Source organism: Heloderma suspectum, chromosome 4, assembly GCF_057233095.1.
Source record: "Heloderma suspectum isolate Gila_16-S chromosome 4, 16-S_ref, whole genome shotgun sequence".
NCBI lineage: Eukaryota > Metazoa > Chordata > Lepidosauria > Squamata > Helodermatidae > Heloderma > Heloderma suspectum.
Window position 1 is genome coordinate 268,827,515 of NC_139461.1, and position 14,810 is coordinate 268,842,324.

General features: G+C 42.1%; 1 protein-coding gene across 15 annotated transcripts in view; it reads left to right on the forward strand.

Moving 5' to 3' along the window:
• Positions 1 to 297: 297 nt before the first annotated feature.
• Positions 298 to 14,810, forward strand: part of TOX2 (TOX high mobility group box family member 2) — a 322,550-nt gene continuing 308,037 nt past the window's right edge. For 8 of the 15 annotated variants that reach the window (XM_084853820.1, XM_084853828.1, XM_084853822.1 and 5 more), the window contains exon 1: positions 298 to 496. In XM_084853820.1, the coding sequence (XP_084709946.1) occupies positions 395 to 496 (102 nt within the window). In that variant the 5' untranslated portion in view covers positions 298 to 394. Of the gene's footprint in view, positions 497 to 1,258; positions 1,502 to 14,810 lie in introns of those variants that run through there. The other 7 variants (XM_084853815.1, XM_084853824.1, XM_084853819.1 and 4 more) reach the window with 1 other exon arrangement.

Here is a 14,810-nt window from a genome sequence, read left to right on the forward strand (position 1 = left end):
GTCTGTATTCGGGGCAAGGCAGTTCCCAGGCGCGCGCGGTGTGTGCGGGTGTGTATCTGTGACAACCGCCCGCTCTGTGGCGGTCCCAGTGCCCGCCTGAGAGGCTGCTGCGGGAGCCCAGCCCAGCCAGGTCCCAGGCGCGCTCCCCTCCCCCTCCTCCCCCACCCCCCGCCTCGGTGCCTGGAACAATAGAGTGCGAGAGGAGCCGGCTCTGGGCTGCGCTCCCTCCCCTTCTTCTCCCTCTCCCTCTCCCTCTCCCCGCCTCTCCTCGCCTTCCCTCCCTCCCGCCCCTGAGCCAGAGGCAGAGCAGCCGCCGCCGGAGGAGCCGGTTCCATGCCCGCTGGAGCCTCATCTTGCCGCCGCCTCTTTCTCCTCTTCAGCGCGCAGTCCCGGCATGGACGTTAGGTTTTACCCTTCCGCCCCCACCGCCGTTGGTTCCTTGCCCGGGGCCGACCCCACTTGCTTGGGCCCCCTGGACTATTACCACTGCAACAAGGTAACTAGGGGAGGGAGGGGACGGGTGCAATTGACCGGGCAAGGGTGGAGGAGGCGAGCGAACTGACGACGTTACTCTGTGTACGAAGTCTCACCTCGCCCCCCCCGCGTGCGCCTCCTCCTCTTCCCTCCGGGACTGTGCTGCACCTTTGCCCTACACTGGAGGAGGTCGCGTCGGCGCTTGCGACGACACTGCGCTGGCACGGCGCTGCACGGGACTTGTCACGGCCAGCGGCGCTCCCGGCTCGGGGCAGGGCGAGGAGCTGGGCTCTTCGGCACTCCTGAGCAAAGCCTACCCCCCGCCCGCCTTGGCTCCTCAAAACTGGGGAGAGAGGGAGGGGAAACGTGCTGCCTCCTTCGCAGGCAGCAAGCAGGTCTCGCAAGTCGGCCGAAAGTCCCGTGTCCAGATTGCTTGCTTGCTTGCTTGCTGGCCTGTCCTGGCCAGCCGTAAGGGGGTCGGGCGGGGGGAAGAAGCACGCTCTTTAAAACAAAACATACATGAGGCTGAAACTTCGCCGCCGCCGCCGCCGGGGAGCAAAGTGTTGAAGGGAGCGAGCGAGCGGCTGCATCCTGCAGGAGGGAATTTCAAAACTGTTTTACTTAACTGCACCCAGGCTGCCTGCTTGGTGGAGCTGCGAGGCAATTCCCTTTCCCATCTTGGAAGCAAAAGTGTGTGTGTATGGCCGCCGGGGGGGGGGGGGAGGTAGTGTGGATGGGGGATATGCGAGGCGGGTTGGGGGAGGGAGGAGTGGGAGAGAGGCAGTTGGTTATCAGTTGCTTCGTCACTTCAGACCCCGGATTAGACCTCTCAGTTTTGGTAAACACCATTATGTAGATGGAGAAAAACCAAGTGTTAATAGAGAAGTGTGTGTGTGTGTGTGTGGTGTGTGGGGGAGGAGTGGAATTGTATGGGCTCAAAAGATTGCTCGGTTTGAAGTGTTTTTCTTGCATGCCGGGCAATGGTTTCTCTTGGAAAATGTACAGGCTAGGGGAGAAGTGCTTTAGGGTGAGTATGTTATCATTGTTATTATATCATCCACTAATGGCTTACTCAGAGGGATCTGCATAGGATACATTGGCCAGAATGTGCAAACCAGGATTTTGCCTTGTATGCCATGGTTAGAACTTTGTAGCGTTTACGTTTTTGTTTTAGCGTTTTCCTAAACTCAGGCTGCAGCAGGTTCTTCTTCTCCCTTAGTTGTCAACCTCTTCCCCCTTCTTCCCTACCCACAACACAATGACTTCTGTTAAATACAAGAGAGAACTGGGTTATGTATATTTCATAAGAACTACAGCACAGCATGAAAACCTCTCTAACCTAGATTTGCCTTATTTGCTAGTGCAAGAAAGTTCACTCGTGTGTGTGTGTGTGTGTGTGTGTGTGAGAGAGAGAGAGAGAAATTTGCAGAGGATATTTGAGAGTGCATGGTGCTTTGGGCAATAATCCTTCAACAGAGAAGAGTAAGAAGCAGTTATAGTGTCAGTACTTCTCTGTGAGTACCAACCATTTCAGGCTTGAGGACTACAATGCAGCAACATTTTAATGAAAGAAGAATTTGCTTTTTAATGAAAGAAACTTCAGATGATTTAATCAAGCATGAATATGTTGATGTTTCATATTACAGATGCTTGCAATTTCATAAAAGTAATTAAAGTTGCAGAGGTAGAGTTACAAAGTCCATTGTTCTATGACACATTGAGTTTTCTAAAATAACTTGGTTTTAAATGCTGAAGGCCCCCCTCATCTATTATATGTGCATTTAAAACATGCACTGCTGGCTCAGACTATTTAACGTTACCATAGACTTGCATATGGTTTTATAGAAACATTTAAAAATCTATAATATGACTGTCCAAGCTATTCAACCTCATTTGAAATTTTGTTTTCTAAAGGCAAGCAGTAACAAATATTTATCATTTTATTAATGAAACAACTATCGTTTTCAAAGCACAATAAAACATCTTAATTCTTACAAGCAGAAATGCTAACATTTCATTATTATCAAAGGATCAATTGCTAACACACGCAACAGACTGGATGTTTGGAAGTATACATGGAACACTACCACTCTTTGTAGAAAAAGGGATGACTTTTGACATTCTCTCTGGTTTTTATGAAAACAAATATTGAAAAAATGTTAGAAACAAATCCATATAATATTTGTTCATTTGAAAAGCTGTAGTTAAGAACATTGCAGTCTGTAATTGTCAATAGAAAGAGGTGAATACAGGAGGTCTGTGACAGCTCTAGAGTACAATGGATAGTCACAGAATGATGCACTTTCCCAGAAACTTTAACCATAGGTAGGCCATGGGGAAAACATTCCTCAGAGGATGGACTTAAATCCTTGCACAACTTGGGTAGGCATTTGCTGTTGTAGTTTAAAGTAATTTGCTGTTCATTCGCCCTTTCACAAATAGCTGGTTCTTGTAATGCTGGAAGAGAGACAGCCAGAGTGACAGAGCGCTGTGAAGTTTTTTTGTCAATTTCTCTGATACAGCAAATTAGTTCAAGTCTGATTGGTAAGAGTCTGGACAAGGTGATGCTAAGGAGCACATACAAAATACTGACCACTGCCACCAGGTGCTGCTGTTGTCACTGTTACCAAGATCTTAAAACATGGGAGAGGAAAGTAGAGAAAATGCCTTCAAATGCTATTTACATAGAATGTGCTAAATGTACTTGTACTTTTGGAGCAATCCCTGAATACATAAAATGTAGGGTTGCAGATGGAACTGTATCCCACAACCCCATTTTTCTTTAGCCTTGTCCTGTCCTCTATAGAAATGATACCCCAACTGAGGTGGGGAACCTTGCTTTCTGTTGAGGGCCACAGTCCCTCAGGGTTAGTCTGTTGGGGGGCTGCATGCTGACAGTGAGTGGGGCTCGAGGTAGAGCCAAAAGTGGGCAGGCCAAATCTCCCGTTTTTCTGCCACCCCCTTCTGTCTCATGTTTTCATCCTCCCCGCCCAGCAGGCTGCCGAGGAAGGGACAATTAACTCTTGTTAGAGGTCTTATCAGTTGCAGAGAGCTTTCCCTCCTCCTCCTCCTTCCATCACTCTGTCTGCCTCCCCCATTTCCCACCCTCCTTTTCACCCTCTGGGCTCCCCCACGTGCATGACATTAATCTGTGGGCCACAGGTTGTCATTTTGCTGAACACTGAAAACATGAATTATTGGTGGTTCTTTTCCCAAAGGTCTCACAATGTGAGAAATCCAGGGAATATAGTGGAGGAATACTGTGTGTGTAGTTCTTAGGTAGGAAAACTTTCAAGGAACTCACTGGCTCCTCCAAGTGAATGTTACAAAAGAAATAAACAGTTTCAATGGGATCTGAATGGAAAGAAGGAAATGACTTGGGGTGTGTTTGTGGTTGCTTACTCTGCCCTTCCTTAGTTGAGATTTTAGAATGAATAGGGGCAGCCTCAGCTTTCTATAATTAAATAGTATACTAGCTTGGAGGAGACTTGATGTAGGATGGCCTAGTTATTGCTGGAGCTTCGTCTGTCTGTCTGTCTGTCTGTCTTCCTCCTCCTCCTCCTCCTTCTCCTTCAGTAGCTCAAATATGAAAAAGTTATGACATACATTTTCAAGGCCTGTGGTTGAAGTTCTTTTTCTTCTTGATGGGTTCTTTTGTGAGTGGATGGGGAAATTCTACAGGAAGAAGGTTTTGTGTGCAGTGTTGGGCATTGGGTATATAAATACCTGAAGTGAAAGTTATTGCAAAAGCTCTGTATTTGCTTTCCCTGAGCCAATAGATGTTTTTGATACAGCCAGCCAGCTTGCTGAGGAAACACTATTTAGCTCAAAGCATCCTGAAATGTTAATGTAATTGTTTTGTGCACTTACCGAACATGATATTGTTATCATGAGATTTCCCATCTCATTTGTGCACTGCAGCAAGCCACTGTTGCTCTTTACAGCCACTGAAGTACCTGTTATACATCAGCATTTTCATTTTAAAGAGATAGAGGTGTTTACAAATAGGGCTTGTCTAATGTCTACATGAATATTCAGTTATACTCTGTTTCCTGTGCCCTGGGATACCATCCAGTTGTTTGTTTGGAATAGTCCTTTGAGAGCTGGTACAGTGTGGTGGCTAAGGTATAAGTGAGGTATAAGCCAAGAAGTTTTGGTTCAAATTGCATCTTAGCCACAAGCTCAGTAGGTTGTCTTAAGCAAGCAACTATTCTCTCAGACTCAACATCCAGTCAGTAGTATTCATTCATTCATTATATGTCTACACCATCCCATAGCCGAAGCTTTTTGGGCGTTTCACAAAGAAATATGGAGTCGATAATTCTGATCTACCTTGCAGGGTTCTTGTGAGGGTTACTGACCTAAGTGAATTACTTTGAGCACTGAAAAATTGCTACTGTATATAAATACTGTGTTCTTGTTATTGCGTCTGTATATCTTGAGTGCAGCCATGCAAATAAGCCCAAAGAAGTGACTAGCCACAAAAATGTATACTAGCCTACCTGTCCATATGCTGATTGCTGAAAGAAATAAAAGAATGTGCTTCCATTTTTTTAAAACAAAGCTTTCCAGCCTTGTTATCTGAAGGTACTAGTTACTTGCCACAGGAAACCACCAGGCAAGTTGCTACTTACAAGCCTGCTTTATTGATTCTTGCACTGGCACCCAATACTATAGTATGCTTCAGCACCTCTGTAACTTTTAGAAAAATAGTAGATTTCACCATATTTCACTATTGCTTAAATATTTGCACTGACTGCTGATTGGTTTCTGCGTCCAATTCAGAGTGTTGCTTTGACCTATAAATACCTTATGGCCTAGGAAAAGGGTATTTGAAGGACTACCAAATTTCAGATGAACCTGCTGACACATTAACATTCTTCAGCTGCTTCGGGTGCCTCTGCCTTTGGAAGTGAGGTTGGTGGTTATCAGGGATATAGAACCTTGTTTGTGGTAATAACTGGACAGTGGAACTCTTTTTTCAGGAATAATTTGTTAAGTGCTAACATCATTGGCATTTAGGTACCAGGGTAAAACTTTGCTTTTCTCCAGGTATTTAGTGGTATCTGAATTATTAGCTTTGCCATATTGAGGCTACTGTAATGGTCTCCATTTAATTGTAGATTATTAGTTATATTTTATTTATTTTTAATATTTTATTTTGCAAGCCACATTGGAGACCTTATTGTTGAAAGGCAGGGTCAAATTTCTTTCTTCCTTGTTTATTTAAAACAAATATATACTCTCACTTCTTCAGACTTAACACAGTTTGTACATCTTGCTTCCTGCGTGCAGATGATCTCAGTAGAAAACAATATCACATGTGAAGTGGTCTTTCTTCCCCAGAGAATTTGTCCTTGTCTACATACTTTTTGGTTTATGCCTACTAAATCCAAAATATAGTCTTACTGTTTTATGTGTATACTTAGGACTCTATTTGGAACTTCTTTCAGGTTCTCTCTCTCTCTCTCTCTCATTGTATATGTCACATATTGAGAGAGTTTTTACCCCTTGAAGTCTGATATCTCAAGACTCATGACAAAAACAGAGAGAAATTATATGCAATTTCTATCCCTTGTGTAGAATTTTCTAAAGGTTCTTAAATGAACATGCTCAAAAAGTGAAAAGAGAAACAGAAGCTGCAAATAGACTTTTAAAAAATCCCACAGATCATATGCCTGTGGCAACCAAATTATGCATTAGATACTTATGGTGAGTTTTGAATGTTTATACAACAGAAGGGCCCAGTTCTACATTCCTTACTCAGCCAAAGGTTCCATTGAAGAAAAGTAACATAGAAGGATTCTTGTGTAATTGAGGAATGTAGGGGTCAGGGAATGGTGGTAAACGTATTATTGCTTGTGCTCTGCTTTTAAAAAAAAATTATAGAGAAAACTTGTAAAAGTAAGCTTAACGTCTCTGGATTTTCAACTGTACAGATGTAAACACTGACTTTTCTGTTCATTACAGTTGCAGAGTAAGTAGGTTTAATGCTACATTTTAAAAGCTCCTGATAAACACAATTATGCGAAAAATCTACCCACATTGAATGGTGTGTGGCATGTGCTGCTTCTTCTGCTGGTATGTTGTGCTGCTGTCTAATTATGTGCTGTGATGGCAGAGTGACACAGTGCTAGTGGGGCTTGTTGTGAAAATCAGCAAAGCTACAAGCTATGCTTTTGTTTCATTGAACTGACTGCTTGGACTAAATTTGGTGCCCAACTTTATCAGACATGCTGCTAAGGTGACATGTTTTGATATATTGGGGGTGTGGGAGGAGGGCACTAGCAATATGTTCATGTATGCTTGAAAATTACCCACTTCTTGTAAGAATTTTTTTACTTATGTTGAAAATAATTCTTACAGTTTGATAAAATAAGTTTAAATTTAATGCAGTTAGTTTGTACCATCTGACTACCAATTAGGGGTGAATGGATTTCCCCTGTTAGTCTTGTAAGTCTTGTGGATAGGTTATGCTCAGTGGTCCACTCTGCCTGTCTTTCAACTGATCATAGGGATTTTCTCTTAATTTTGGATTTGCTGTCATATACGTGTGTGTGTGTGTGTGTGTTTGTGTATATATATATATATATTATTTTTTTGCTCTTGCTACTGCTTTCCATTTTTTCTAGCCTATGTGATCTGTCTCTTCAGCTAAACCGTGTGCATGGGTGATTCGGCACATTACCACATAATTTTAAAATATTTAGTATTGTGTCTATGATTGCATTGACATTCTCTGGCAACTTCCGTTTTACCCAGTCTTTCAATTGACCAACTTGCTGATGCTCATCATTTAGTTCTTCATTTAAAGCCCCCTCCGGTCTGCTGGTGCTCATCATAGGTTCTCATTACCATGCACTTCCAGAAACATCACACTTTTTTTAAAAAAATAAGTGATTGTGTGCAGCAGGTAATGTTGATGGGAAAGTAGATTTACCAAATTTGTCAGTTGGAAGACTGGGTAAAAGGGGATGTTAATGTGACTGGGTCAGTTCGCACGATCAGACAGCCATCATGGGCTGCAGCACGTGCGCCAATATTCAAGCCGCGACTGTGTTTTGTCATGTCGTCCGAACCTAGTGGTGATGGGTTGTGTGAGGCTTAAACAACCGTCACATAACACATGGCCTGTTTTAGGGTTATGTGAGGGTTGTTTAACCTTCAGATAACCCATCCCGCCAGGTATGAATGACACGACAAGCCGCAGTTGTGGCTTGAATATCCAAAAGCCACCCAGTACGTGCTGCAACCATGTCATTATGTGCATTACTGTCTGGAAAAAAAAGAAGGAACTCTTTAGTGCTTATATTCCTGATCAAATTGTTAATACATTTGTAAGTACAGGAGTAAAAGGCATATGCTAAACCAATCTTTTAAATGGCTATTATTTTAAAGCTTCTGATAATTTATAATTCTGCTTTTTTCCTGTTCTCAGTTTTAAGATTAAAATACATTTTTCTGTAGTCTGAAAAGATTAAGGCTGGAATCGTAAACACACTTACCTGGGAGTAAGTCCCATTGAACTTAGTGGGACTTACTTCTGAGTAGACATGAATAGGATTCTGCTGTAAGTCACTGGAGCTCAGGTGCATGCTAAATTATACCAATATTTGTAGTTGTATGTTTGTTTTTTTAACAGAGCTCATCAGAAATTGGGTTTGACCTATCGGTATAAAGGAGGGTCAATGTAATGAATAAATTTTTATGGAACATTCTGTTTTCTTTTGACTTTTACGTGCACAGCAAATTGCAGTAGTAAACACTTGCCTTTTTCTCCCTTGTATTTTATTGCTTTGGCATGCTGAGAGATAAAATATTTCCTTTTTTACTCCCCTGAGCTGACTTTGTTTTGAAGAAATATAATTCTTTCATCTGCTAATTTTGGTTTGGAAAGAAAATATAATTCCTATTTTTTTTATTTGGAGCCTCATTTTGTATCTGCTTTTGAATATTGCTAAATAAGATAAAAACTTGCCAGTCAAAATCTTTACATTCTAGAATAGTTTGAATCACTTGATGCACCATCTCTGTTTCCCGCGGCATAAGCTTTGATGGTGTGTGTGTTCCATCTGCATAATAGAAAATGTTTGAAGCTCTCTTTTGCCGAAGGCTTTATTAAATCAGGGTTTCAGAACTAAATAATGGATACCCATTCATTCATAGAAAATGTTGTTCTAGCTTCATATGTAGAGATGGATCTTTATTGTAGCTACTTTTAGAATAATAAAGATATTTTGAACACTATGGTAGACAATATGGCTGCCATGTCAAGTTCTCATTAATTCCCTTACAAGGATGATACGCTTCCCAAATTGCGTATACATTTAATGAATAAGAAAGGATGGCAGAAGAATAGTTAATAAATTAAACACTTTTCACGTATATTTTATGTAATATATTTAGAAACAAGTATACATCACTACAGCATGTTCTATGACTTTTAGTGCTGGATGGGCAACTTGTTTAGCTTTCTGTGTCACATGAAAAAGATAAAATGTGCTGGAAGGCCAAGACTAATCTGTGTGTTTTAGATGCATGTAAGTAAGAAAATCTGCATGCCATTTTCCTGATCTATATGCTACAGAAGTATTGATATGATTTTGCTACTCTCAAATGTGAGAAATCTGAATTGGCCTCTGAAGAATCTTGATGTGGGGATTCAGAAGTGGAAAAGCAATGTAATCTGCTCATTTCCTGTTCCTTTGTTTCTAATCCTGTAATATCTCTGCAGTCATGAGGACTGGGAGCACACTTAACCATAAGAAAACCTGGGACCCTCAGGATTCCATCAAGTGCTTTTAGGCTGTGTAGTTCCACCTCTGAAGCCACATGCAACCTACCTCTGCTGTAATGTAAAGCCAAAATATCTGTATTGTTGCTGGTAGTGTTAATTCCCATTTCAGCAGGAATAGCATAGATCAGCATTTCTTTTGCATTCTGAAAAGTATTGCTGGTGGGGAAAACCCTTTGCTTCTGGTGTATACAGGGCATGTCATTGCTATGGTTATAAAACTGTGAGCATACACCATTTCTTCTCATTCAGGGAACTGTTTTTGATGTAGAAGATTCTTCTGACCCATGCTGCCATCTTTTTGCACTGTTTATTTTTTATCAAACTCCATGTACTTTTAAAGATTCTTCTATGGTGGGATCTAGAGCCCATGCCTATTCAACCAATGCTTTTATTATGTGCCTGTATTAATCTGCATAAAATGTGTGCACAGACCATTTTGAATCTATATTCAGGTTATTCTAACAGTAGCATTTTATTGTGAACTCACTGGGAGGCCTAATGTGCATGGAATGAGTTTTTCTCCCCATTTACCTTTTGTATTCATCTTCTTACAAATAAAGCTCCAAATGCTTCTTTTTTTTACTACAGTTTGGATTATATCTTTCAGCATAAATGAAGCATATAATTGTGTTTTCCTAACAGCTCTGCACTAAAAATAAGTTATTTTGCTGCTAATGGTGTTTTCCTAGAAATTTTTACATCTAGTGATCATGCTTTTGTTTCTAGCTGTTTTGTACAACATTTTTGCTGTGTTCTTCCAGTGGCATTTTGAATTCCCTGAGCAGGAGAAAAGTATTGCTGTGATTCCAGGGTTCATACGAAACCATACGCTATCTGGAGATTTCTTTGATTTCAAAATGCAACCTTTCATGGAACAATAGTTTTGTACTTTGGGATTCATCGCTTACTTTTGAGGTGCTTGATCAGGGCCTGATTAATGCCATGACAGGCCCTGGGCTAGTGGACTGTACTGGGCTCCAGCCCGTCTCTGAACTTACATGACATTTGCACATGTGCGCACACACAGTAAACAAAAAACTAAAAACACCCAACCCCACCCACGATGTTATGTATAACAACAATGAAGGAAAAAATACTACATATCTTAGTGGAATATCGTCTTTCATGCTTTCCTGGAAGCAAAAGGCTCTAAAGTGCTATTCATGCATTACACCCATGTAGGAGGTATAGCAGGGCTGATCTGCTAGCCCTGCCTCTAGCATCTCAGGCCCAGGCTAGCCCCATCCCAATATCCATGTACTTAGCATACATATCTGAAAAAGAATCCTCTACGTACATATGAGCAATATATCCCTTTTCAGACATCCAAATGGGAGTGACAGCAAGGGATGGAGAACATGCCCATTATGTCAGGGCCCAGGGGTGCAGCCTACAGCACAGCCCCACTCCTAATTCAACGTCTATGCCCTACAGATGTGTAAGGCATGAATAGGGCTTAGTTCCTGATCAAATGGTATGTTCTTCATCAAGTTAGTTTCAGTAGACACTAACATCAGTGTGTTCAACCTAGTCTCCAACTGTGCTGATCTGAGGTGTTTTTTTAACAGCAACAATTTGGAAAACATGATCAATCATGAAATTTTAAATCTGAAGAGTCAAGTACAATCTAAATGTAGGGATGGAGAGAGCAGATCTAATCTGCCGCATGCCCATTTTCATATGTGTTCACCATTAAATCTGCACAAAAACCAGATTGAATGGATCTTTTAGGAAAAGTCCAAACGGTTTAACCAAAATGTTAATTTTTTTTAAACAAATAAATTAAGTATGTCATAGTCTGCGCTGCCCTTTATTTGTTTTTCTTTCTTTTACTTTTTCAAGCTGCTAGGAGCAGCTAGAAAGTACAAAGCCTGCCAGGCAGGTAGGGATGTACGAAACCCCGCTTACCTGGCTCCGCCGGGTTTCGCCGGGGGGGGGGGAGAGGTGATCCGTCCCTCCCCCCGGAATCCTCGCCGACTGGCTCCGCTCCGTCGAGTCCATCACCTCCAGAATATCATCCATCCATCTTGCCCTTGGTCGGCCCCTCTTCCTTTCGCCTTCCACTTTCCCTAGCATCAGCATCTTCTCCAGGGTATCCTGTCTTCTCATGATGTGGCCAAAGTACTTCAGTTTTGCCTTTAATATCATTCCCTCAAGTGAGCAGTCTAGCTTTATTTCCTGGAGTATGGATTGGTTTGATCTTCTTGCAGTCCAAGGCACTCTCAGAATTTTCCTCCAACACCACAGAATTGTCCTTGGAAGGGTGCTATTTTTCAGTAGTGATTTCTAGATAGTCATAAGTATCCAAGGCTGGCTGCCATGTACATCTGTAGTGCATATTTATTTGCATATTAACAATACCACAAGGGGCTTGGTAGCTAGGTTTGGGGCACCAGTAGTCATTGTGAGCAGTAGGTGACCGCTGACAGCTCCTGGAGCAAAAGGTAAGAATGCGAGTTGGTTCTCTCCATACTTTGAATAATACTTCTTTACATCATCCTTCTTCTCTCCCTATCCATTTGTTGGAAGAAATGTAGAATTTGCATATGCATTTTTACCATAGAAAAATTGTGCAATTGAATCATGCCCCCTTCCTACTTCGAGTGTGGATTTCATGGTCCAGGAGCCTGGCTCCTCATCTTTAGAAGACGAGGCTCCTGAATTAACAGATCAGGGAGAGGGCTTGGTTACAGAAAGGCAACACGAGTTTCCAGCCTACTTAGGTCCGAGTTCTTCAGGAAGGCCCCATGGGCTAACTCTCTTGTGTCTAGAGGAGGTCGTATTGCCATTTTCTGAGTACCCTAGCCATGAAGTTTCCACCATGCTGCAGCCACTTCCACATCATCACAGCTTGAGTGTCGGGGGGGCCCTAGCTGGCCTATTTCAGTCTACTCCAGTAGCCAACTCTAGACACAGACAAAGGATTCTTTTCAAGGCTTTATTCCTTTTACAACTTAATAACTCTATCACCAGCGACTAAGCTATGAACAGTAGAGTAACCTATGCCCCGGGTTGGAAACAGTTGGTCCCTGTTTGAACGAGAATCACTTGCAGACCCTGAACTTATTGGCTAGGGAGAGTCCCTCTCTTTTTCCCTTGGGTCCTCTGGACGCGACCGTTGCTTACGTGCCAAATGGGCACTATGCCTCCTTTTCACGCCCTCCATAGCTCGTCAGTCTGCGTCGAGCATCCAGCCAGCCCTCCTCCCGCGCTCTTTCACTCCCAGGACTGCTATCTATGTCTGGAATGCCAGCAGGAGGAATCTCTGCAACCTGCAGGGCCTTGGAGGGATGAGCGCGCTCCTCTCCCACGGACGGCTGTTCCTCCTCAGAATCAGAATTGCTCTGAGGTTCTATGGGCTCAGTGTCCACCCTGACATTGAGGTTCCCCTGAGTCTGCTGATACCTCCCTCTTATGTATGGATGGTGCTGTTTTAGCGATTTAAGGATCCACACTCAGAGATGAGTTCACTGTTAGTAATTCTTTATGCTTATTTGACTAGATGCAAATCTAGTCTAGATGCACAGGACATGGCTTCTCTTTTAATAGTTGTTTGAAAGAGGGAATATTTGTCAGGTGCACTGTTTCTTACCCCAGTCAAGTTGCACCTACCCAAATTCCTTCTATTTAGCTGTTAAAGGTTCGGGAGTCCTGTCCTCCTTTATATCTGATCCCTCCATATATTTCTGCCTCTCCTGGCTTGTTGCTGTTGTTGTTGTACTGTTATACCAGAGCTGGATTTATTTAGCTCAAAGATGCTGGTATAAATTGCGCAGGTATGTCTGGCAGTACTGGATTTCTTTTCTTCTTTTTTAATGGGAAGCTTTTCAAAATGTGATATAATTTTTTCCCTTCTTGGGGAAAAAAACTGATGTCAGGAAAAATGTCTGGCTTAAGGATCCTCTTAAGATTGAATTATTAATTCAACAAGTTTCATGCTCCAATCTCACACCGTTCCATCTGGTCACAATCAGGCACGCCCCAGGGTTGTTTGCTGTAGAGTGGTTGCATAGTCCAGCTACTGCTCTCTGAAAAATAACCACTTTTTAGCAGCTACTATATTTTTATGAGTGTAAGAAGGTTTACATCTCAATTTTTTTCCTTTTTAAATTTTGCTTTGCTTTGCATTAACTTTGGTTTTGTAAACAAGACAAATGCCAAAGTGAAGTCTATTAGCATGAAATGATGACTGCATCCTTAGTCCTTACTTGTTTCTCCGCCCTTCAGAGAAATTCATTATCTTTCTGTAAGCTTTCTTGGTTCTTTCTGCCTCTAGGTCACTGGGTTGTCAGGGTGAAGAAATACTGGCTTTAGTGCTGTGGAAACTTGTTTTCATGTTTATGTACTTTACTAGTATAATACAAGGAAAAATGGATGAAGCATATTGAGACAAGTGCATGTGTTGGATGCTTGGTATTCTGAGGAAATAATTGCTTCTGAAGTTTCCAATCCATTGATTTGTTTTGTTTTCAGTGCCAGAGGATATTTATGTAACCATATCTCAAACAACCATTGACTCCCACAGAGTCTAGTGGTGGGCATCTACTTGTACATAACAATTGGTGACCTGGATGGGGATGCAGATTCGCATGTATATCAAAGGCACATGAAGTCAAGTCATGGGTATCTGAATGAGCATTATGATGTTGATGGTCACCTTATGTTATGGATCCAGAATTTCATAAAATCCCCGCCCCTGTGAAATATTTGTGCATCTGAAAAATAGTGAAGAGTCCCGTGGCGTTAACACTATTATATTGTGGCATAAGTATGCATTTGGCAAAATGGGCTCTGGCCCACAAAACTTACGCCACAATCAGTGCATTAGTTTTTGGTACCACAGGACTGTTGTACTTGATGTAACAACTAGCGTGAGAAATTTTTGCATGTATTTCTTTGAAAAACACTTCTTTCTGGGTGAAACAGTAAAACAGTGGAAGAATAGTGGAAGATTTTAACTTAGTACTGAATTTTAGCAACCATGTGCCTATTTTAATAGGATTGCTTTGGGTCATAGTGATCTCATGTAGTATATGTTTTCTTGGGTATCCCATGGGATTGATTTGTAGCTATTGTCTACCTAAAATGTCATAATCTCAGAAAATAAATGCTAACTATGTAAAAATGATTGTAATTTAATAGTAAAGAAGCAGGTATGAAGTTTGGGGAGGGGGGGGCTCCTGGATCCAGCTTTGTCACTGGAGGCCAGGTGACCTTGTTGCTCCAGAGCGCCTGTTACCAACTTTGGTTGGTGCATCAACTACGCCCATTCCTGGATAGGGACAATCTAGCCATGGTGATCCATGCACTGGTAACCTCACAATTAGACTACTGTAATGCGCTCTCTGTGCGGCTGCCCTTGTGCCTAGTTCAGAAGCTGCAGCTAGTGCAGAATACAGCAGCTAGGGTGCTCAGTGGGACACCTACCTATGTTCATATAACACCTATCTTAAAAGATTAGCTACCAAGTCATGTTCAAGGTGATGTACAAAGTGATGTACAAAGTGATGTGCAAAGCCCTAAACAACTTGCGATCAAG